Genomic DNA, 24,982 nt, shown 5'->3' with positions numbered 1-24,982 from the left:
AAGAACCTGGACGACACAAGAAGCATGCACTATGAAATGAGACAATGAGGAACAAAATAAAAGCTAAAATCATCAACCATCAAAAAAAAGACAAGACAATAAAAAGGGATTGAGAGCAGAAAACAGGACAGCAAGTTTAAAAAGACAATACTAAGAGTATGTAGAATAATGAATAGTTGTACTAAAAGTAATGATAAAACAATGAGCAAGCGATAAAGCAGTAAAAGAGCTTACGAGACAGTAATGTATTGCTCAGCTGAAAACCAGAAAACCACTTTATTTGACAATAATTTCCCTTATTGATAGTAAAAGTCATCCGGAAACTCCAAACCATCCTAAACAAAATCAAATCACTAGATTATCAAATCTAGTTACTGCATTATCTTCTATTTTAATTGAATTGCATTGATACAAAAGCTATGTTGGTTTACATGGATAAAAATAAAAAAATGCCAGACTATGATGAACTATGTCTCAATGTGACCCAACCCTGAACATACATGTCTCCAACTTCCTCTCTGCCTCAGACCTAAGCATCTAAGTGCTTCTTTTTGTGTCTTAATGGAATAAAGAGGAACTGAGAGAGAGAAAGAGGAGGAAAAAATTGCAAAGTAGGGCCACAACGCGTCACACTGCCTTCGGTATGAGTCAGACACCACAGAATATAACAGATGGTGGTTGTCCGTATGCATGACCGTGTAACTTGACCTACACTCCAACAGCTACATCATGAGTCCACACCCGTTAACAGTTTCATTGCTAATTGCAGTGAAGCAGAATATGGCGGGGTTGAGCCCATTAAAAGGTTTAATGTTATGTTAGTTGTACTTGACTTTGATTGCTTTTTCCCCTTCATACTTTCCTGCTATCTAATGCAGGAACTGCACTTTATATAATAACACAACTTGAACTTTGTTCAGCACTTGTTTGGTAAAGAAAGTGTTTCAGATCACAAGGATGCAGCGTCACAGTCACAGGTTGGAGGAAATGACCATTATGAAAACATGCAGGATTAAAATACATAATGTCCTTCCAAAGTGTACATGTCATGGTAAACTAAGTTTTATGTAAATGAGGTTGGTTTAATTAATGAAGCTATTATTGCACTTTAATCTGCAGTGTTCTTGTCTTATATCATTAAATTATCTCTATGACTAAGTAATCTGGGTTTCACAGCATTACAGAATAAAGAAAGTCACCTCATTAACGTGCTTGTTTTTGCTGAAACATGTTGGAAACATAATCTATTTAGTGATACGTGGTGCAGTAGCTCTTTCAGGGTGGTAGGGAACCAGTAGGGATGGGTACCGAATTAGGTACTTTTATAGGTACCGACCGAATTCTGTCAAAAGTACCGGGTACCGATTCACATGAACCCAAAAGGTACCATGTTTTGGTGCTTAAGTAGATCCTTTTGGCTGTGAGGGAGTGGAACAGTAGGCTTTTTTCTATGCTGGACATAAACACAGCATTGCAAGGGTATACTGAAGAATAAATATGTCAAATTGAATTTTTTTAAATATTTTATTATGAAACAAAATGAGATTTTTTTTACCACATATACAGAAAAAAGTACTGAAAGTTGGTACCGTTGAGTACTGGTACCAGGCATCAGTACTGTATCGTTTCAAATGTGCAAGGTACCCATCCCTAGGAACCGGGGCCTAACTAATACTATAATGGTCAATGAATGTTCGGTGGCAATGTGTGCTTCACAGTGCCCTTGAGTATCAGTGTGCTTTGTTTTTATTTTCACTTTATGACTAACTAAAAGATAAACAGATGAATGTTTAATGCAAAGTAATGTCTAAACTCAAATGATTCAGGTGTTGAGGTAATGTAATGTCTGAAGGAAAACCTATTCCAACCCAAGCAAAGGGTCAGTCTTTGACCAGCGTCCTCCAGTTAAAGGTCAAGCAGACGGCTGGCAACCTGGGAAGGGTGAGAAGTCCAACAGGGTGGCACCAATCTCCACAGCAAACATTACACACACTTTAACACACAAATGCTCAAAACCATGCACCAGCCTCCCAACCAAGGAGTCAAAATCTCAAGACTCCAACAAATCTTATTTACAAAATGAACATCAACATCCACTTTGCACACACAAACAGACACACACAGTCTCCTTCGTTTCAGAAACACAGTCTCCTTCATTGCACACACACTATCAGAGTGTTTGAGTTGATTCCAGAGAGGCTGGTGAGCAGGCATCTACAGTGGCAGGCGACTAATTGAAAGTGAAGTGGGTCCAAGCTGTCGCAGCGTTGGCCTTCCGCCTACACGGCTAAGAGATGACCGGCTCTCTACCAGCGACAGCACCAGAAACCCAAGAAAAACAACAAAACTGCACTGGCTCCTAATTACTCACAGACCCTTGATTACAACACAAGTATGAATATTTATGAGAGCATATATAGATACATTAATTCACGTCAGCCACCCACATCTATGTCTGATTCTAACCTTTTGTATCAGTTATATCTCAGCATCATACCATCAGCCACAACATGAATTCATGTTCATCAGACGTATATGAAGACAACTTAACTTTGTGCTGCATGCAGTTGACTTCAAAACCAAGAAGGTAGAGAAAAAACAATTAACTCTGTGATAGAACCCCCTAGTGAATTCACTAAGATGCTGCTGGTGAAGAGACAATTCATGAGAGAAGCATATTTTGTTTATATATCTAATGCCGCGGCCACACCGGATTTGCAAATTTGAATGTCTGTAACGCGCCGCGTAAATGCGTGAGTCTGAACGCTGGACACTGGATTATTTTGACTATTTTGGTGCCAGACGGGCTGGTCTGAGTATTTCAGAAACTGATGATCTACTGGGATTTTAACCCACAACCATCTCTCGGGTTTACAGAGAATGGTCCAAAAGAGAGTAAACATTCAGTGAGCTGCAGTTCTGTGGGATGAAATGCCTTGTTGATGCCAGAGGTCAGAGGAGAATGGACAGACTGGTTGGAGCTGATAGAAAGGCAACAGTAACTCAAATTAACTGAACATACAACACGTCCAACCTTGAGGCAGATGGGCTACAGCAGCAGAAGACCACACCGGGTGACCCTCCTGTCAGCTAAGAACAGGAAGCTGAGGCTACAATTCACACAGCAACACAACAATTGAAGATTGGAAAAACGTTGTCTGGTCTGATGAGTCTGGATTTCTGCTCCACATTCAGATGGTAGGGTCAGAATTTGGCGTCAACAACATGAAAGCATGGATCCATCCTGCCTTGTATCAATGGTTCAGGCTGCTGCTGCTGGTGGTGTAATGGTGTGGGGGAGATTTTCTTGGCTCACTTTGGGTCCCTTAGTACCAACTGAGCATGGTTTAAAGTCCACAGCCTACCTGAGTATTGTTGCTGACCATGTCCATCTATGAGCACAGTGTACCCATCTTCTGATGGCTACTTCCAGCAGGATAACGCTCCATGTCATAAAGCTGGAATCATCTCAGACGGGTTTCTTCAACATGACAATGAGTTCCCTGTACTTAAATGTCCTCCACAGTCCCCAGATCTCAATCCAATAGAGCACCTTTGGGATGTGGTGGAACGGGAGATTCTCATCATGGATGTTCAGCCGACAAATCTGCAGCAACTGTGTGATGCTATCATGTCAATATGGAGCAAACTCTCTGAGGAATGTTTCCAGTACAGCACTGTTACAATATGACAAACATCTTGTTCTTAAAAAGATAACGTTGTAACATGATACAGATGTCTCTTCTTTTAATCTTTCTTGCATGGCAGCAATATGCGTCTCTTGGATTGAAGAAAAAGTTTAAGCTTGTGCTTCCTCATCAAACAATCAACTCACTAGTGTTATATGTACAAAACTTTGTAATTGGTACTTTTTTCCCCAAATAAAGAAGAAGAAGAAAAAAAAGAATTAAAAGTTGTACACTAGGACTGTTATGAGCAGCTTGTATTTGGTGCATTAGTTTTGACACAAACATGTGAAAAACTGTTGATGGACTTTTTAAGAGTTACAGGCTGATAGGACAAAAACTTGGTGCTGTTGCACATTTTACTGCTATATCACCTCTAAATGTCTCTCTGTATTGACCACAGTATCATCTGTGTAACCCACTGTTGTAGCTGCAGCAGTGGAGAAAAAAAGAGAACAGCAGCCGATAAAAACAGCTGTCCAATAGTAGAGCCAGCCTTTATTCTATGCAGCCTTGATCTTAACCTCATCATTACACTGGCACTGAAGGATAATCAATAACAATTACAACACTGCATATTAGTTCAAGTGCAAAATCTCAAACACACTGGCGGTCTCATGAGTAAGAGTAATAATAATTTTTAGAGTGTAATATTGTATGACTTATGAGCCAGCCCAGAACCAGAGCCTCTGGGCTGTGTAACAAAAAGGCATCACACACACAGACTCACACTCTTTGTTGAGCTTTGAGTATTGCTGTATCCACCTCTAAGGGGAAATAAATATAGCATCAGATGTGAGCTTGATCTATAATGTGTAACAAGGGGGAAAATGTGTGTTGAAGGGTTGACACAAAGCACTGATAAAGACACACAGCTCAAAGTCAGCGTTAGATCATCTGTGGCAGCTGGAGCGGAGTCTGAATGAATGTTTGAGAATGAAAGGAAAGAGGGGGTAAAACTGCTGATATTTAATTGCTTGTGTGTGTGTGTTTTGCTTTTATTTGCCCAGGGGTAACACAAAATGAGAGTGTATCAACCAATTCAGTCGTGTTTATGTTTTGTGTGTTGCATATTCTTCCCATCTGTAAGAATACCAACAAGCCTGGACATACCTGTGTGTGTACCTGTGTGTGTGTGTGCCTGTTAGTCACTTATTAGTGTTGACCTGTCTCTCGGTGCCACCAGTCTCATCTATTGTGTGTGCTGTCTGCAGTCATCCATTTTCCTGGCTGCCCTACCTGGCTACATCCATCTCCTCTCAGCCAGATGCTGTTAAAGCTGTGTCACTGCTACGACTGTGTGTGTGTGTGTGTGTGTGTGTGTGTGTGTGTGTGTGTGTGTGTGTGTGTGTGTGTGTGTGTGTGTGTGTGTGTGTGTGTGTGTGTGTGTGTGTGTGTTTGTGTGTGAGGGAGCCAGAAGGAGACTGAACGAGTGTATTACTCTTGTGTGTGCTTTTGATTGACAACGTGGCAGCCATTTGTCAGTGCAGGTCTAATAGTCTTTGTGTATCCATCTGTCCTTTGCAGTGGCCATTTATCTGTCAGCTGCCTTGAGGATTTGGCTTTTGCATTCAGAGGATATTCCAGGTGACCATGTTTCACTACAGAACAGGTTTTTATTTGTTACCAATAAAACCAAATGTTTCTCTTGCTGAAAACGAGTATATAAATATATAATATCACTAAGTGCGTAATTTCTGAATGAATGTCCAACTCGTCTCCAAGTCAAATAGAATATTTTATTTCCCATTTAATGATCTGCTCTCTCATGCACGGCCTCTAAAGAAAATTGTGTCCAGGAGGAAACAGAAGAAAACAGAGAAGTGATAACTGACTCCTTTTAACGCAAAGGATCATCAATTTTATGTGTCTGAGCACCTTAACTTATATTCAAGGGCAATCGAACTTGATACATAAAAAAGAAGGAGTTGAAAAATAAAGGGCTTCCACATAGGATCAGGTCCTCACGCCCGAAAAATGGGGCCAAGCCTTCTGATAACTCTGACAAACAGGGATGCAAACAATTGATCGATTATTGATTGATTGTTAATAAGAAATTACTCAACTAAAATAAATTAAGAAGCAGACCTCTGACAACAATAACAAGACTAACAAACAGAAGTGGACAACTTTGTTAAAGATCCACCACCACACCTTGACTCAAGTCCTGCAGCATGGTGGAAGGTAAATAAAGGCTGGTTTCCAAGATTGGCAAACCTTGCACAGATTACCTGGCCATACCTGGCACGTCTGCCCCTGCTGAGCGAGTGTTTTCAGCTGGCCTAACTGTGAACAAGCTGCGCACAAGGCTTACTCCTGACCAGTGTTTCCCCTACCTGGAACCAGAGTGAAGTTTACTTTCCATATATTCACAGTAGAAGTGATTCAGGGTTACATTTCTCATAAAACAGGTCCATACCTTGTTTTTTTTTTTTTTTTAATTTGACGAACGAATAGCCATATCCACATGACGTGATGTCATTTGTACATTGTCGCATTCACATTTCTCCTTGCCCTGTTTTGCCCATGGCAAAGTTCTGCCCCATTGCGCTCACAGACACACAAACACGTGCCCACATTTGCACGCACAGACAAGTAAAGATGAAACACTTACTTCCCCCCAAACAATATCACCGCCCCTGCCCCCAAGTCTGTAAACCTAGGGGAAACACTGCTAACCATGTTGAAGTCTCACACTTTGCAGTGAACAGCACCATGGCATGAATGTTTTTGTTTTGTTCATGGGCACATTCATTATTCACAGGGATGTTTTTGGTTGTTTACAGGCAACCTGTATTCTAAGGTAAAGGAGGATTATAAATGGTACTAATGGTCCAATTGTGACACCTTAATTTTTTTTCAGAATTCATTTTATATATTTTATTATACTGCTATATAAGAGACAGTGCACTAATTTAATGTTAAGTCAAAGTCACCTTCACTTTTGTTCTGTTTGAGAAGTTTGTTTTGCTTCTAACAGACAGTGCACTTATTATCGTCAATCAATTGATTAATCAATCAATCAAACTTTATTTATGAAGCACTTTTCATGCACAATGTTGGCAATATAAAGTGCTTGACAAATCAAAACAAAACAAAGCTAACAACAACAACAACAAAAAACACTTATCAGTGTACAACCCTCCACCTCTAACCCACCAACCCACACGTCCTCGTCATCATGTTTCAAGTAACCTTAAAAAAGCCCTGTCATTGCATTGTTCCATTTGTGAATGTGTTGTTCCCTGCTGTTAAGAATATTTTCTATCAAGGAATATGATTTGCATTTTCTCTTTCATAAGAAAGTTAGCATTTTTGTCGGAAGGAACCTTTTGATTCAGAGGAAAATCAAGCTTCTCAGAAAAAAATAAATAAATGAATACATAAAAAGCCCAGAATCAGATAACAAATCTAACTGAAAAAAATGTAAATTGAGTAGTTTTTATATGCGGCTTGGCACCAATTAACCCACGGACAGGTACTGGTCCACAGCCTGTTGGGTTGGGGACCGCTGTTTTAGTAGATACTGGGAATGTGAGACAAACTCTGAGTGCACATTGGTTATGTTTCCTTCACATGGCCTTCAACCTTTAGACACTGATATTACTGCTTGTAAACCTATTTATACAGTAAGTGACTCACAGTTATGAACTGCAAGAAATATCGAAAATAAAATGTGTTGTGTTTATTTTGTGAAATTGTAGTTGAGTGTCATCTGCATATATGAAAATAGATATTCCCAAACACAATTTGCAACAGTGGTGCCAATAACATAAATTGCAGTTGATCTAACACCCCTCCCTGTGGGACCCCACAGCAGAAAAAAATGGAAGCTATCTCAAAACTGGAAGAAGTATTTGGAGATCTTTAACCGCCACCCAAAGGAGTCTTTAGCTTTGAAGAACTGAACTTAACAGGACCTCAGAGATGAAACATCATCATAATTCCTCACCAGGTTGCTTTTTGGATCAAGCGTCAAATTTCCATGACCTGGACAATTGAAAAGGTCAGGCAGATATTTGCTGTTTCAAAGTGAAGATGAAATAAATACAGCAGAAAGTAAGCAGACGCTGTAACCTGTGATGTCTAAGTGCTCTGTAATTCAACTTTTACTCCAAAATTACATAAAGATATATTTTTTTCTAAAATCTCAAAGAGAAGCCATGTAGATTGGTCCATTATTAATGGAGGCAGAAGTTTGGAAAGGGGCTTTCTTTAGAGGAGATCAAAAAGAAGCCAGGTTTAAAATTGCAGGGGGAAAGCGAGAATAGATAGCGAACAGCTAATAAAGGGTAAAACTTCCATTCCAACCGTCTGAAACAGGACTCTCAAAACCAAATGAGAGTTCACATTGACGGGCAGGTACATGGTTTTAAAGTGCAACAGTGTGTTCCAGGGTTCACTGAGGGATTTCACTGAAGTGTGTTTGTGTCAGAGGTGGGCAAGAGTTTAACTTACCACCATGTCTGTACTTTTCTCTGGCAGCTATAGAGAAATAACTCAACTCTGACCAAAAGCATTCAAAATATGAAAGACTCACAGTTTGTGCAAATAGAAAACAGACATGTCCATTCTTACTTAGGATACATTTTCAGCCACGGAAATGGATGATCATTATAGTACTTCTGTATTTGAAACAAGTTATATTTACCGGGTATTGCAAACACTGACAGGTTACTTCACATAAAAACCATGGTGTTTATGGGTGATTCAAATTTAGTTTGTAGCTGTTAAAAGAGGGTGAATTTCAGGGCTGAAGGGAAGCTGCAAGTCACCTTGTTTGGCTTTTATTCATAGACAGCAAGAATGCAAAGTGATGTTCCAAACAGCAACTATTGCAAGTACAAGGTCAGGTCTGTGTGGTTCGTAGCTGGTTGGGTGTTTGACATTTTTGGGAGATTAAAATAACTCCCATCATTCATCCATTATGTTTTGGTTACTCTGGGGGCTGTATCAGGACAGCAGACCAAGTAAATCAACACAAATATCTGTTTCCTGAATCCTGAAGATGCCAACAGATACATCAAACAGCAGGGCTGAAACTCTGAGACCCCAAAACTGGAGACCTTCCTCCCCTTGGGCCCGCCTCAAGATTCTGTCCATGAAAAGCAAAAAGAGAATATGTGACAAGGGGCAACCGGAGCAGAAGCCAAAACTCACCAGGCACACATCTGACTTTGTGCTCAGTGTACTCATTTTTACTTTGGTCTTGCAGGGATCGGTACATAAGCATAGACTGTATAAAACATGAACGTAGTCTCCCTGATGTCACCCGTCTGTTCCGGAAACGCAAAATGAAGCACATCAGCTATAGCGGAAGTGGCAAGGGCTTCGGGTACAGCTATACGGCGTTCCTCGGTCACCTCAGCTTGTGCCTCTGATAGCTTGGGCGCGATCTTAATATCCTCTGAACTGGTCCTGACCCAAAAGCACAATTATTAGACTTCTATATGGGCTGGATGGTTTCAGGGAGTTTTCCAGGGTAAAGAAGGCTGCTCTGCAGGGTTTCTCCCAATTCTGCAGGTTTGTGATTGGTCAGACCCTTATACTGTATAATTAATGCTTGCAGTCTCCCTGACGTCACCTTTCTGTTTCTGAAGCGGACTTTTGAAGCAGATTGGCAACCGCAGCCATGTTGGAAGTCACAGGGGCTTCCAGTACAGCTATTGGGCACCCACCCGTCATGTGAGCTGAGCTGTACCTCTGATTGGGCGAGCTCGAGATCTTAATACCCTCTAAACCACCAAGTTAGAAAATAATTCACCCCCCGTACAGAGTGTGCTGAAATTAAAATTAGCGACTCAGACAGGAGATGTTTTTTGAACCAGGATATAAATAGATTAATTTCTTCTGTGAAAACAGCTTTTTTTTTGGCTTGGTGTGTATGTGACTTCTTGTACTTCTGGAGCTCAGGCTGAAGCAGACACGCGAGAAACAGCAGATTTTAGCACTTCAGCATTGTCTCTTATTCTTAGACTGGAGGTTGCCGCTTGTACACGATCATAGGTCTTTTCCAAGTCCATGTGACACAAGTCAACTTGGTCAAAGTCTTATGCCCCCTGGCACCACCTCCACAATATCTGCCAGGGATATGGACACGGCTTCCTCTGGGTCTTTGGGCTCCTTTGAGGATGTATCACTTGGATTTGTTAAATATTTTTGTAATATTTGACATAATTTAGCATCTTAATGTAGTCTCATGCTTTGTTCAGGGTTGATGTATGTTTGGCAAATAGAAGGATAGCTTCTGTCTCCAGCTTGTGTCTGTGAGGTCTCTTTGACCTTGTGTAAACTTTCACCCAGTCTCCTAGCTCCATGCTCTGATTCAACAGTCACATACTTTGATAGCACATCTCTTTCTGAAAACTGACACCAGCTGTGGGTTAAGACAATGGTGTCAGTCATATTTTTGGCCAATTACTCTCGGGTGTTAAGCTTAACTAAACCTCTTGATAGGCGTAGCAATGATTGTTATAGGATTGTTTTGCTCCCGGATATCGGGGCTCATTCTTTTGGGACCAGCGCTGTAAACCTTACCTGTGACCATGAAATGGATCCTCTACTTGTGATCTTTGGGAGTTGTTCGACTAAAGAATCGGGTAGATTTTATTACAGATTCAAGAGTTCCTTGAAGTTTCCTTTCCACCACCAGACTATACCCGGAGTCTGGGTCATCAGTTCTTCCCCTGCCAAGAATTACCTGAATCTAAACCTGACGATCAACAGGATGGTCTTCACATTTTACTTTTAAAAGAATATTTGCCTTTTATTCACAAAGATGCCCCATTTTAAAAACAGTTCAATTCAATTCTTTTAGTCAACCGCCATCTGCTTTCATCATCCTCAATCCCCACAACTCTAACGTCATGTAATTGATGATACCGTGCATTGTGCTTCACTCCACTTTCATAAAAAACAACTCATACAAACAAAATAAATCAGTGAATCTACCTCACCAGCTTTCCACTTTGATGAGAATCCCAACTGAGGAAAACAAGCATGAAGCTGCTCTCACATATCAAACAGGCCTTTCAGGCTGGTATCTACCCAGGGGGATGGGGGTATTCTGGCTGCTAACATTAAATCATACACTTACTTATGCAGTCATGAAAGACCACCAAAAAAAGCTCCAGATTTAATTAGTTTGAATATGAAAATGAGGGAGTGAGCCAGAGAGAGAGATACAGAGAGGGGAGGGGAGATTGGAGGACACTTGTTGACATTGCTAAGGGTTGGTGAATCAAAGGCATGAGTCCTGTGATCTGCTGCTGGCTCCCTATGTTAACATGCAGCGCTAGAGCAGGTATGCTATCTGCCAGCGCTGGTGTGAATCAGAAATCTGAGCACAGTTTGATGCTTTTCTATACAGAGAAAGAGAAAGAGGGACGGAAGTTGGCTTGTTGATATACCAGGATAAAAAGTTTTGTGAAAGCTAGAAAGAAGTTTGGAGCTGAGACATGTAAGGGATGATGTATTGTTCTGTGAATGGGTTGTCACAGCAGATTGGAATCCAGATAGGGTGAGCAGGACCCTGGTATGAAACTACCAACTCAATAAATAAACAAGTGTCAGGAAATGTTTATTTAAATACAATCATAGTGTTTAAAAGGTATTTGCTATACAGCCAAAGAAAAACTAAACCCCAGATTGCACTTCTGGTGGCATTTTGAAATAACACCTAAATGACTGCAGCGCCTGGTTTAAGGTCTACAGCCTTACAGCCTTTTAAACATCTTAACATTTTTTTTATTTCTTGATGAATCCTTACTCTGCCATTTTTGTCTGCCTTCCTTTTAATCAAAGCTTCTTTCACTGCCCTTTGTGTCTGTAGATCGCCTTCCTGTTTCTGGCCTCTTAAACTCCTCTTCTTTTCTTTGCTGATGACTTTCCAGTCGTGACCTAAAAATCAAATGTCCTTTGCTCTACAAATCCAATCAAAAGCAAATGAAAAAAATTAGAATGCTTATAGAAACCAGTATTTTTTGTACCACGGTGTCAAAAGGCAGAAGTAAAATGTGCCGCGCTGCTTTCCCCACATTCAAAGTCCCAAATTAAGCAAAAATCACTTTATTAAGTCTTTTAGTGAAATTTGTGGGTCTCTGGCTTTCCTCCCAGCTCACAAAATGTGATATTTAATGACAAAACCCGTACTTAGTAGTGCTTGTGAATTTAAAATCCTGACCTAAAATGACCTTTTTTTGATTTTGGGGATTTGCCGACGTCAATGATTAGTTTTTTTGTCCAATCAGGAGCAAGTCTGACCTGATTGATCCACCAGAGCAGATATCCCAGAATCCCCTCCCCGCCCACTCCCCTCCCCGCTGCTGGAGAGAATCTCTTCAGTAGCAGTGAGGAGAATGCTCACTGCTTTGTTTTTGGCTGTAAACAGCCACAAAGTTCTATGCACAAGCTTACCGTCTCGGAAGAAGACAAGACTAAGTGGCTAGAGTTCATTGATCAAGGAAATGTGCCAGCTACACTCAGTAAAACTCTGCATGTGTGTGCTAGTCACTTCACGGCCGACTGCTTTTCCAACTTTGGACAGAACAACTGAGGGCTAGCGAATAGACTGGTTCTGAATCCAGGCGCATTACCAACCATCCACCAACAAACCTCTGACCCTGGAAATGTGAGTATTTTAAATGCTGTGTGCTGTGGAGCAGATGTAAGAGCTTGTCCTCAGTGTCCCCCCTGTCTCTGTGTTAGCTTCAGGATGCTAACTTTAGCTGCAGTTAGCCTGTTGTTTTAGCCTGTAATGTTACGGTAAACGACCTTCGCTGTTTTCTAAACATTGTGCACTCGGAGCTTAGTAGTCATGGTTACATGACGCCGCTCTCAGTGATGTGGAAGAGCAGGGCGGTATCAGCTGTGGCTCATTTACATATGAAGGCCACGCCCACTAAATCAGAGCGTTCTGAACAGAGGGGCTATGAGAGCCTGGAAACAATGCTGCTGTGCTCGATTTATTGGCCTTTTGGGCCAAATATGTTACTACCATTTCATGAAGACATCAATGATCCATATTAAACTGCAGAAAAGGAGCACTTTGTGGGACCTTTAACTTCATTCATCAGGTTTCCCCTGGTGAAACTTGTGTGATTTTGATAAATCATTATTATCATAACACCACCACATGGTGGATTTTAGACTTTCCTTGGTTAAACATTAAATGAGTGGAGTGCCACTTTGTGGGAAAAGAAAATGTGTTCAATCATCTTGCACCAGAGGTTTAAAATTACTATTCTTAGACCCAGAGAAAATAAAGTGTATTTCCCTCCTTTGGGTTTGTAGTGCTGCCTCAAGGTTGGATCTCAGGTTTCCTGAGTAAGTTGTTAGCATTAAAATATCTACCCCAGAAGATACACTTATAAACTTTGAGCATGACCAATGAAATATAAAGAGAGATAATTTAAAGTTACCATATAATATCAAAAAATGGATTCTTTTATTTATCTATTTATTGCACCTTTTCAGTTTGCACTCACCAAGTTAAAAGTGTAATTAGACAGCCCTGATTTACAATATGTAAATATCAATCAACAAATGAGGGACATAGGCCCAACTTACAATACTGTGGTTTACCCAATAACTAAAACATCTTTCAGCCTTAACAATCAAACAAGAGTTCAGAATTGGAGGGATAAAAACAGTAGTATCTTACATACAGTAAGATGCAAAAATTGCAAAAGCACAATATTTGCTGAAGTTTGATTTCTAAAATATGCACCCATGGGAGCCAATAACATTTTTCTCCCTACATGGAGAGAGCCAAACATAAACAGAAATCTGAGAACTACACGCTGAAAAATAAAGAGGGGGAAGGATGAACAAAGGTAGAGGTATGAGATAGGGAGTGTAGGAGTTGTCTGAGTTTTCAGCGGAGCCCAGGGGATGTTTGTAATGAGCTGGAGAGAGGCATGTTTGCCTTGTCTGGTTTACACAGAGAAATGACCCTGTGATACACACTGTGGGCCCTCCTACCAAATGTTTACACACACAAAGCCTGACGTGGAGGCAGTGCAGAGCAGTTATGATAGAGAAGGGGGAAGGCAGATTTGCTGGTTAAAACTATTTTCACAATAAGCCACGGCTGCCGTAACCTATAACTTAAGTCATGAAGTACAGTGATTGTTCTTGGGACCATTTCAGAATCAGAATCAGAATCAGAATAGCCTTTATTTGCCAAGTATCTTCAAGAATATATATATATATATATATATATATATATATATATATATATATATATATATATATATATATATATATAAATATAAATATAAATATATATATATATATATATATATATATATATATATATATATATATATATATATATATATATATGTATATATAACAATGACTCTAGTTTGAACTGCATACTTTCCATACATTTATTTCTGAAGAAACACAAAATATTACTAAAAATAGAAAAAAAGAGCTAAAGTAATATGAAATCACAATGATAATAATAAAAAAATACATATCCTAAATCCTAAATCCAATATATATCATTTTAACTCTGTTATGGGTGTCAAATATTTTAATTAATGTGAAAGTCTCTCTGCATTCATGAAAGTGTGCAAATGCTTTAGTGAAACTTTGTTCAATTAAAAGGAATATTTCAGGAAACAGAGCACACTGTCACGGTGACCCCGTCAAAATTTATGGGCACATTTTACCCAACCTCTCTTCTTCCCTGAGGGAATTGGTGTGTTACCACAGTCAGCTGCTTTACAGTCAAGAGGCGTTGAACTTCTGCAAAAGACTGCTGAGATAAACGGGTAGCAATTTTTGGTAAATAAGTTTGTTACTGCCTCTCATCATCATTATTATTACTACTACTAAAATGAGTTCTTGGTTGTCTGTTTGTTTTTAATAAAGAGCATTCAGGCGAAACTAATCTCCACCAATGAGTTCCTCACCGCATCAGAACTTTAGAACACCTCACAAAGGGATAGCGCTCAGATGATCTATACAGCTACCAATTCATTTTTACACACACGTTAAAAGACATAAGAACAAAAGGAAAATGACCCAAATTTAAGCCCCCTTTAGTTAATGCAGCCTATAAGGTATGTTTTGAGTTTGTGTTTAAGTTTCTAACTTTGAATCCTAATTTAGACCTCTTGGCTTGAATGAATGAATGAATGAGATGAGATGTTATACGCACCAAAATTACTAGCCTATGAGAATGTTGTTTTAGTACTGTAGTATTTTTGTGTTGTTCATATAAACTTTGCTGTGTGAGTTTGCATTGCATTTTCTGAAACTATGAAAGCTATTTCACCTGGTTTATGTTTGTTATATCTCCTTTCTCTGCTTTGTTCTCATGGGTTTGGCCAAAGAATAAAGCACCCTGATTTTTTAATCAAGATCTTGTGACTTTTGCTTTTATTGGTGAGAGCTATAAAGTTTATGTCACTAACGTCTGTTTAGTTGCTGCATAGTCTTAGTCAGTGCTTAAGAGTTAAATCAGACTGATATACAACTGTGCTTTTAATTTGAAAGAAAAAAACATCTGAGATGAGAAAAATCAAAGCTGTGACTTCTGGAAACAAACATGAAACCAACCCTGAAATGTCAATTATTCACTCTGCTTAAATACTTAAACTTTGTGTACAGATAAACAACCACACAAGTGAAGTCATCCTGCCAGTACCGTGGGAGTCAGAACAGCTGCAGCAAAACACCAAAGTGTGTGGGTTTGATAAGTGCTTAAATATCTTGAGCCTTGACCTTTCAGCACTGAAGCACCCATCCTGTGTCCACACAGCCAATTCAGTAAAGTTATGGAAGTGTTTGCTTCTAACAGCCAATATGTGAAACTAAAATATTCTCCTATGTCATTACTAAGTGAAGACACATCCAACTGACGCAGAGCCACAGGATTAACAGTCACAATGCTACCAACAAGGTTTTACTGTCTAAATATTATAAGGGACAGATCAGAGTGGTATGAAATCATAGTTTGATACTGTTTGCTCCTTCTTCCCCTTTTAGTCTCCCTCCTCTCTGACACATTTCAGTGCGTCATTTGTACTGCATTAAGCAGTATTGTTGCAGTGTTTCAATGGCGCTGTAGCATTATTACCCTTCATTAATGAATGATACGACCAAAGAGCAGGTGACTATAGATTCAATAAGCAAGCAGACGTAATGAGGAGAAAGTGATTAAGTAAGCCATATAGGAGACATGAAAAGATAAAACAGGGAGAAAAAATCAGTCCCAAGAAAAAAAAAAAAAAAAGAAAGAAAAAAAAAAAAACTCCTTTGGCACCTCAGCCGCTACATGAGTAGCACCTCTAATGAATCTGCTCATTAGTATGACTCTCCTGACGGATCACTCCATTAATAATCTATGGCTGTGATGGTGGCCATGACTGAGGGGGAGGGCTACACAGATTTTGCCTCCAAGAGTGGAGGCTTGTCACTTGTTGGAGCCTTGGGAGCACTATAGGAGCCTGCAGAGGGGTAATGCATAGAGCTGCAGTCGTTCTCACACATGCTCTGTTGAACATATTGTGCACAATATCAGCAGCTTTCCTTCCCAATGCAAAGTAAGCTCTACTTCTCTGTAATGTTAAAAAAAATCATAATTTATTACACATCTTGTATATTGTACACTTAAAGGTGGAGTCTGCTTGATTTATGTAAATTTTTACAGGAATAATCCTGTTCATTTGTTTCCTACAGGCCTCTATACATGTGTGTCAGTGTCTCTGTCTGCCACAGCCCCCTTCTCTGCCTGTCTGTTGATGTTTTGGTTGTGTCAGGACATATCTGGGCAGAGAGTAATCATGGTTACCTCAGCCAATCACAGTGTGCTAAGTGCGCAAGTGACTTTGCGGGTTGATAATCATGAGTGGAAGACGCTACCCTGAGCGGTTACGCTAGTGGATGTAGCACGCTCAAAAGAAAAACACAAACCAAAGTGAAATAACAAATACGTCAAACTTCTTCTTGAACAAGGGTGATGCTGAGCTCGACTTTCACTCACTTTCGGGAACTTGAAGAGCAGCAGGGGATGAAGAGCAACGCAAGTTAGCTTTCTGCAGAGCAGGTATGTGTCAAATACCTGTGATTAGCTTGTGCTAACATGCCAAGTCAGGTGCATGACTTTCAAGTCTCACCCAGGTAGAAATGTAAAGCAGCAGATGGTTGCTTGTGTAGAGAGTGTTTACATAGTTTTGGTTGAAGGCAGTGGGTGTGTACTGCCGCTGGCGCTGAGCCAAGAAGGGGGAGCTCAGTGAACGTTGTTTCATGTTGCTCAAAATTCTGCAGACCCTACCTTTAAATTGAAAAAAAAAAAAAAAAAAAAAAAAAAAAAAGGCAGAAACTGACAACCTCTGTAAAACCACCAAAAATGACCCGTTGCATTTTCATATGAGCTGAGTTCAGACATTAACTGTACTGGCAGATAAATGTCTATACAAAGTTTGGGTTAGGAATGTGGCTTTCACAAACAGCTCATCTGGAAAATTTGGATTCATTTTCAAGAGGGTTGAAGATCAGCCCTTTTCATTGAATTAAAAAAATAAATAAAATAAAATAAAATTAGATAAAATAAAATAAAATTTAATGAAATTAGATAAAATAAAATAATATAAAATAAAATAAAATAAAATAAAATAAAATAAAATAAAATAAAATAAAATAAAATAAAAATAAAATGATGAATTTATTGCATCAGGATCTCCTAACTGTTTTATAAGACATAAATTGGGCAGTCCCAAACACCAATAGGCCTGTAGGGGGCTGGCCAATCAGAAGGAAGGAGGTTCATAGAGTGAGGAGCCTTAAAGAGACAGCAGCTAAAATAAAGCATTACAGGCGGAGGCTGAAATCAGGATTTCAGCACGAGAAAAAGATTAATTATTTATTTTTTTTCCCGCTGTGAATCAAGGTAAGTCACAACAGGGGGACCACAAGGACAACATAAAGCCTGCGGAAGAAAAAAAAGAAAAAAAAAAAAAAAGAAGAAAAACAGAAAAAACCCTATCCTCTCTTTAAAGTGAACCACACTGTTTTGTTTTTTATTTTTTTTTCTGTCCTATTGTGTGATTCTTAACCAGAGCCTGTTGACATTTAGCACACTTTCCTGTGAATTACCTCTCATGATTTGACATGAAATATCCACCTGAACTTAATTTTCTCCTTATTAGCTATGCCCCCCTGAACCTCCAGAAGCTGAAGCAAATTATGGGAAACACTGAACATAACATTCTTGGAACACACCATGGTAAATAATGTATCACCATTTCTACCCTTTATAAATTATACATTCATCCATGTTGACAACTGTTCACAGTGGGTGCATATTTGTTCATGTACATATATATAGAGGCTGTCTAGATCCATTCTCCACTAAGTAATTTGTGTGATTAATTTCCTGCATTGTGAATATTTGTGTTGTACAGCATGGGAGGTTTGTCAAAGTGGCACAGGTTTTAATATGCTCCCATTGCTTTTTATTCAAATATGCAAAGAGAGAAAGACAGCGAGGTAGAGACACTTTGTGCATGAATTCTTATTTTTTCTGTAGGGAACTTCACTGGAGATCCACCTTTCTCAGGTTTTTGCCAAAAATGGCGCCAGAGCTGTTTGTCTGTAACACTAGATAATCACACTGCAGTGATTGCTGAGTCATTTTCATTCTGCTCCCGTTTTAACCAATTAATTATTTCCTTGTGTATAATTTCCTGAGCAATTCATCAAATGCAGCCCTTTTGGAGGTATGCATATATCATTGGACACATACAGAGATGTAGTTCATCTCCTGCAGTGGCCTTGCAATATATATATATATATATATATATATATATATATATATATATATATATATATATATATATATATATATATATATATATATATATATATATAAGTACTGAAATTTTAAAAAGCAGGTGAATAAAAAGAGTCTCTTAAAGATTGTTCTGCTCAGGTGTTCCCAAGGTTGCTATACTGTGCCTGAGAGACTGTGTTGGTTTAGCTCTGTAGCGTTCTGTAAGGCATAGTTTGTATGCATCCATGTTTCAAGTCAGAGTTAGAAAAAGGGAGATCATTACCAGGTGTATCTGTTACCTTTTAATATTGACGACTAGATTACATCAAATTATAATGCACTGCAACACCTGCGATCCTGTAACACTGAGCTCCCAGCACTCAATACTTTCGCCCCACCAAAGTCAAGCAAGGGCTTGAATTATTTACTCCAGTTCTCCAGAGAGGCTGGCAAGGGGCGCCTCCACACACTCACAAAACTCACCCAATATCCAATCCCAGTGTCTGAGCCCCAAGCCATTATCCAGACATGGACACAGGAGTCTGATTCAACTCCAGAAGCAATGCTGTCATTCACTTTGCCTCAACTTCATGTGAGGTTTTGTAAAAGTGGCCAGGGTCGACTGTGCGTTCGTACAATGTAGAGTAAACAGTGTTTCAGTAAGATTCAGGAAAGGACGATAGTGCAAGAACACAACAATCTACGACAAGGAAAAAGTACCATTACCTTTGTACAATAAACTATTGTCAACTTTCCACCAGGTAAAATAGAAAAAAAAGGAAATCAAATGGATCAGTCGCAGAGGTTATGGAACAGCAGTATATACTGACCTTTTCTCTAAGTTTAAATCCTAAAAAAAAAATTAAACTAACAACAAAGTATGATGACCAGGAGTGAAGTGTAATGCATGAGATCAGCAGTCTATTTTGTGCATGAGCATCTTCTTGTCACAAAACGATAAATCAGGTTAAAGACTTCAAACTAACCAGACTACTGCACAGCAGATAGATCCCAAGTCAGATGATGAGCGACAAAACTTTCCAGAAAATATCTCCGGTCTTACCTTGGCGATCTGAACACACCAGTTGAGCAGCAGCTGGGACCCGATGTTGTCCTTGTGCTCGTGGACATAGTCGAGCAGGCACCCATGAGGCATCAGTTGGGTGACCAGCTGGATGGTGGGACTCAGGCAGACGCCCAGCAGGCGGACCAGGTGGGGGTGCTCCATGCTCGCCATGATGAGGGCCTCCTGAACGAGACAGATTTACACTGAGGCATGTGGGGGGGTTGCTGGGATTGCAATTTGACAAATGGTGTCAACAGTGTTGTTCATTTTAGGCTGCAGCCAGACGTCCAATAAACAACAACAAAGCTTAATGTTTTATTAATTGAGGTTTAAGAAGTAACTGTGGTATAATATGAAGCAGCAAGTGATTTATATGTGTTACTTCAGTGTTAGTTTAGCCAGGCTACAAAGTAGAGCTCAGGCCATCAACCGTTCTTATTGCCAGCTTAGTACATCAATGCGTCCAAACAGCAAAATAAGCTTTCCATTAAAACAGCCTTAGCCTCTCGCTTTGTCATCTACTTCCACCTCGGCACCTCTTCTCATGCTGTGTCTGATTTTATCAGTGTCATATTGCTACTAGTGCCTGCCTGCTCTGTTCTGTACTTCACGGTCTTTCCTGCTGTTCCTGTTGCCTCCTGGTCTGGCTCTGCTCATTATGTCTGTTTGTTGTCGTAGTCAAGTTACATATGATCTGTTTTTGATATGGTTTCTTTTATTTTGAAAGTCCCTGGGTGTTTTTAGGTGGTTCCCGCGCCTGGCTCCCTGCCCTGCTCAATCTTCCCTAGGCTGTATTTATATGTCGAAGCTCCAGTTTCCGGCAAATCTAGGATGCCTGCGTATTACCTGTGACCTACCTGGAATGGAGTGGATCCAGTGAGAGTTGACAGATTGACTATAATATAATAAACTAATAAACTGTACTGGGGGTGAATTTTTTTTTTCTGACTCGGGGGTTCAGAGGATATTAAGTTCACAAGCTTGCCCAATCAGAGGCACAACTCAGGGTCATGTGACCGACAGGCACCCTATAGCTGTACGCGAAGCCCTTGCCACTACCAATATGGCTGCGGTGGCCAATCTGCTTCATTTTCTGTTTCAGAAACAGACGGGTGACGTTGGGGAGACTACGTCCATGTTTTCTACAGTCTATGCTAGAGAGGCACTTGGTGTATTTTCAGCTCTTTGTACATAAAATAGAGGTGAGGTGTGTCACTGCGCGTTTGGCTTTGGCATTCCATGTTAGCATGTGGAAGGGCAGGGAATACCCAAATTTAGAGCTGTAACACCAGATATAACTTGCAAATATTCAATCATGTTCGTTGTCAGTTGTTATATTTCTAGGATGTATGTCATCATTTTGGTATACAACAGGTTTTTGTGTCTCTTAGTTCCCACAGTTTGTTTCACAAGGTATTATAGTCGCATAGTTTATTTGACAAGTTTGAGTGTAGATGTTTCCACTGCGCAGAGGCAAGGTTATTCCACTGATTGAGAGAACAACAGCCTGATTCATCCTCATGACCATTGACCCTTCCTTCTCCCTCCTCTTTTCTTACTTCCTTCTAGTTACACATCTGAGAAAATCACAGACATACACACTTAATTTAATACATTTCTTGAAGAGATGTGCACCTGCTGGCAAACATTTGTTTAGATTTTTGGCCAATAGCAGAAGGTTGCATAAAAGACCAACTTTATGTCTTGGTTGCTGTTTTTTTTCAGAGCATAAGATAAGTGTAAAATATACTCTATGTGGGCTCTTTCTGCCAGAGGTCGAGGGAGGTGAGCTTCTGTCAGAGAGACCAACGCTGATTTATACATGTGACCAATGAATGGTTACACTGAGACCAACAGATTCTTCAGTCTTCATTCAGGGGTTACCAATATAAAGATCTTGGGGTCAACAACAAGAGAGGTGTTCTGCAACACGATGCGTGACACTCTCTCTATTGTTGATTTTTTCAGTGAATTTAATGAATCCCTATTTGCATATTCAGCTCAATTATGTTGCATAGCCTGTAACATTCTGCTTGAGAAGTGGGTGCTCTTCCAGTTGCTATCAAAAGCAAAATACCAGAGCAAAGGTTCAAACACTCAACACTCTGGCAAAGAGTTCATTGACTTCTTCTCTGTTTGGTGTGGATGTTTCTTTTGAAGGGAACTGTGCGCTTTGAATAAGTCAGAAATGGTAGATTCTTGTTCAAAATCTCGACATCAAAGAAACTCACAGCCTCACAACTCCTGTCAGTGTGCTTTGCTGGGGCCTAGAAACGTAGTAAATGAATCAAGGTGCGGAGCTGCTTGTGCGTAAAATATGTACATATGAAGAAGATGCTCCAGATCACTACCTATAGATTTCTGAGATAAAAATGTGCATTTTTTAAAACAAGAGCTGATGTATATTTTAGTTATCATCAAATGTATTGTTGTAGCATACTAAGATATGCAAAGTTTGAGTCAAATTATACTGATAAACAAACAAAGCTAAAAATAAACCTTTATCTGTTCTGTTGAACTACACAAGACACATGAATACACAACATACGTAAAGATGTGTGTGTCTGTAGTGAGGAGATACACCGTATGTACGTAAGGGTCCACTGAACACTGACAGAGAGGAACAGCCAAGCTCACGGATCACACCGCTTGCATAATTTGTACCTACACGTTCTTCCAGCTGCTCATGAGCCAGAAATGGAAATTGATGTTGGTAGACACAGTGGAGTAATAATGAATGTAAATCAGATCACAGTTTGTGACGGACTGCTTGAACAGGATTCCTCTGGAATAAATCTGTCTTACTCCACTGTTCCCTGGAGTGGGTTTCAGTCTGATGTTTTACAAGGACATGTTTCAACTAGAGATTAGAAGATCACATAGATTAAAACCTCAGAGAGCAGCTCTTTGCATTCATGAAGGAAAACATGTAGATCCTCAGCTTCCTATGGTGCAATTTCAGTTACAAACATTTAAATTGAGGCACAAATTAAACAAAATCCAATCATGGTCCAGCATCATACAACACTTCTGGAAATCCATGCAAATAAGTTACATTTTTTGATGCTTGTTTTTTTAGCAACTTCATGACATGATTTCTTTGTTTCTGCGCAGTTATGTCTACACAACTAAGATAGTGTGATGTCTTCTTTTATTACTTCCTCACAAATAGCCTCTATTCATCTGTTTTACGTGCCAATTGGTCTCGGTTAAACAGTGGGCACGCAGATGCTTCAGCTCGGCTCATTTCAGATGTATATTTTTGATGTATTTCAGGTTGCCTGTCTGCTGCTGGGACTTTTAAACACAAGGTCAAGCCGCACTTGAATGAAGATATCTGATTCAGATTACGGCTGAGAGATTTGAATTTAAAATTATTTGTTTATTTGATCAAGATGATGCAGTTTCATACAAGGCATGAACTTGATTTGCTGCACAGATAATTAGGGTCCGAGGCCTGAGCTGAGGACACCCTCTAGCAGAGCAAGAAGGTGTCCTTGTTTATAGCAAGTGTTGGTTTCCAACTCTTGTACCTTGTTGGGCCTTTGAGTAACTTGATTATAAAATGTACATTTAGGAGCAATGAAGTGGCAAAAATTTTACAGAATAACAGTAAAAAAAACAAAAAAAAACAAACAAAAAAAACAAGTAAATTCTATAAATTAGTTCATAAAGGAAATTAAAAGCATGGCAGACTGAGAATTGTAAAGCTTTGGTTTGCTCTCTGCTAGCACTTGACCTTAGAAGTGAAGGATTTGTTTTTGTGATTAGTTTGATTTCAGTTGGGATGTTACACTGAGGAGGTGACGAGAGATGCAGAGCACTGTGGTTTAGAGCAGCAGAAGTCAGAGCTTCTGCTACAGCCCTCTTCATTCAGTATGGCTCACCCTGCTGACAGCTCACACAGTACGGTTGTGTTTTTTTCTGTTTGTGGTGCAATAACTACATACATGGATTCTTTATTTGGGAAACCATCTCGAGGGATATGGATTAAAGCACAGATGGCTCCAACTTGAAAAAGAGAACTTGTAACAAGAACTTGTAACAAAAAGTTGAACGTTACTTAAGTTTTCGTACCATGAGCTAAGTTCAAAATTCTAAAAACTGAACAAAGAACGTGAACTAGTTCATTTAAATTGGTATGAACCTTACTTTAAGCTAGCTCACTTTTTGTGTGAGCTGGCACAACACTGTATTAAGAATGTGAGCTTGTCTCACAGTTAGGGATTGGTACCGAATAAAGTACTTTCATAGGTACCGACCAAATTCTGTCAAAAGTACTGGGTATGAATTCATGTAAAATACAAAGGTACCATGTTTAAGTAAACACATCCTTGTGACTATGAGGGTCTGAAAGAGTAGGCAATTATGAACACTGCATTACATGGTTATATATTGAAGAATAACCGTGTTAAACTAAAAAAAAAAAGAAAAAAAAAAGATTTTATTATTAAACAAATTGATATTTTTTTTTACCACATAAACACAAAAAGTACTGAAATTAAGTTCCGTTAAGTACCAGTACCCATTACCAGGTACCAAGCATATGTACCATATCCGGAACCCATCACTACTCACAATGTAAATCTTGATCCCATTGACTCATTTTCATGTGTAAATGAAAGTTCTTCAAATTAAAAATGTCAGGTAGCTTTTATAACACCTTCCAAAATTGAATCATGGTTATACAACCACTAACTTTTGTGCTGTTCAATCACTGAACAAAACCGCAAATGAATGAAAACTTAATTAAAACAAGATGACTATTATTACAGGAAATCTCTCTAAATTTAAAATTTAATTAGGGATACAGATTTGTTAAAAGATATATCAGAGTTTCAAACCTCAGAAACAAATTTGCAGAAATGACCTCATCACACTCTTTCTCACAAAACCAAATTGGCTGAGATGTATTTGATTGTCATACTGAACACTTTGTTCTAATTTATCACAGGTCATTTAAAAAGAACAAAACCTGGTCAGAAAAAAAAGCTTAGTTAAAAGGCAGATTACTAATGCATTTTAAAGATCATCATCAAGGTTTTTATATGTGTTTTTGGTAATGTAATATTATGGTGTTCTGTGTGGTTTCATATTACTTGTATAAAATAATTACTTTGCAAAAATGTTCATACTAAAGAACAGAAAGTAAACATAATCAGAGGCAATACGTGATCCTGGATGGGATTTCCAAGGACAGACCACAAGGGTTTGTCCTCCTGTTGAAAAATTAGCCTTGGACAGATGTTTGGGTTTAAATAGGAGGAAAATGCTTTGAATTCTTTGTAGCCACAATTTTGAATATATGCTCTACCAAACATACACAATCTGACACATGCGTGTTCTTTTTTTTTTTTTTTTGCACATTAGCACCCTGTCTCGGACCATTTCTATTGGTCTATTGGTGGGTGTAACATTTTCTCCTTCTCTAAAACGAGAAACCTT

The 24,982-nt window shown here is 39.2% G+C and overlaps 1 protein-coding gene across 2 annotated transcripts in view; it reads right to left on the bottom strand.

The window, feature by feature from the left end:
- The window catches only part of erbb4b (erb-b2 receptor tyrosine kinase 4b), a 525,535-nt gene that overhangs the window by 63,694 nt on the left and 436,859 nt on the right, over positions 1 to 24,982 (bottom strand). Inside the window, exon 20 of one of the 2 annotated variants that reach the window (XM_074694273.1) lies at positions 19,535 to 19,720. In XM_074694273.1, the coding sequence (XP_074550374.1) occupies positions 19,535 to 19,720 (186 nt within the window). The remainder of the gene's footprint in view (positions 1 to 19,534; positions 19,721 to 24,982) is intronic. The other variant, XM_074694274.1, reaches the window with a different exon arrangement.

Source organism: Halichoeres trimaculatus, unplaced genomic scaffold, assembly GCF_033239565.1.
Source record: "Halichoeres trimaculatus isolate MK-OKI-2021-1 unplaced genomic scaffold, fHalTri1.1 fHalTri1_scaffold_19, whole genome shotgun sequence".
Lineage (NCBI taxonomy): Eukaryota > Metazoa > Chordata > Actinopteri > Labriformes > Labridae > Halichoeres > Halichoeres trimaculatus.
Note: the sequence above shows the minus strand (reverse complement) of the source record. Positions and strands in the feature narration are given on the sequence as shown.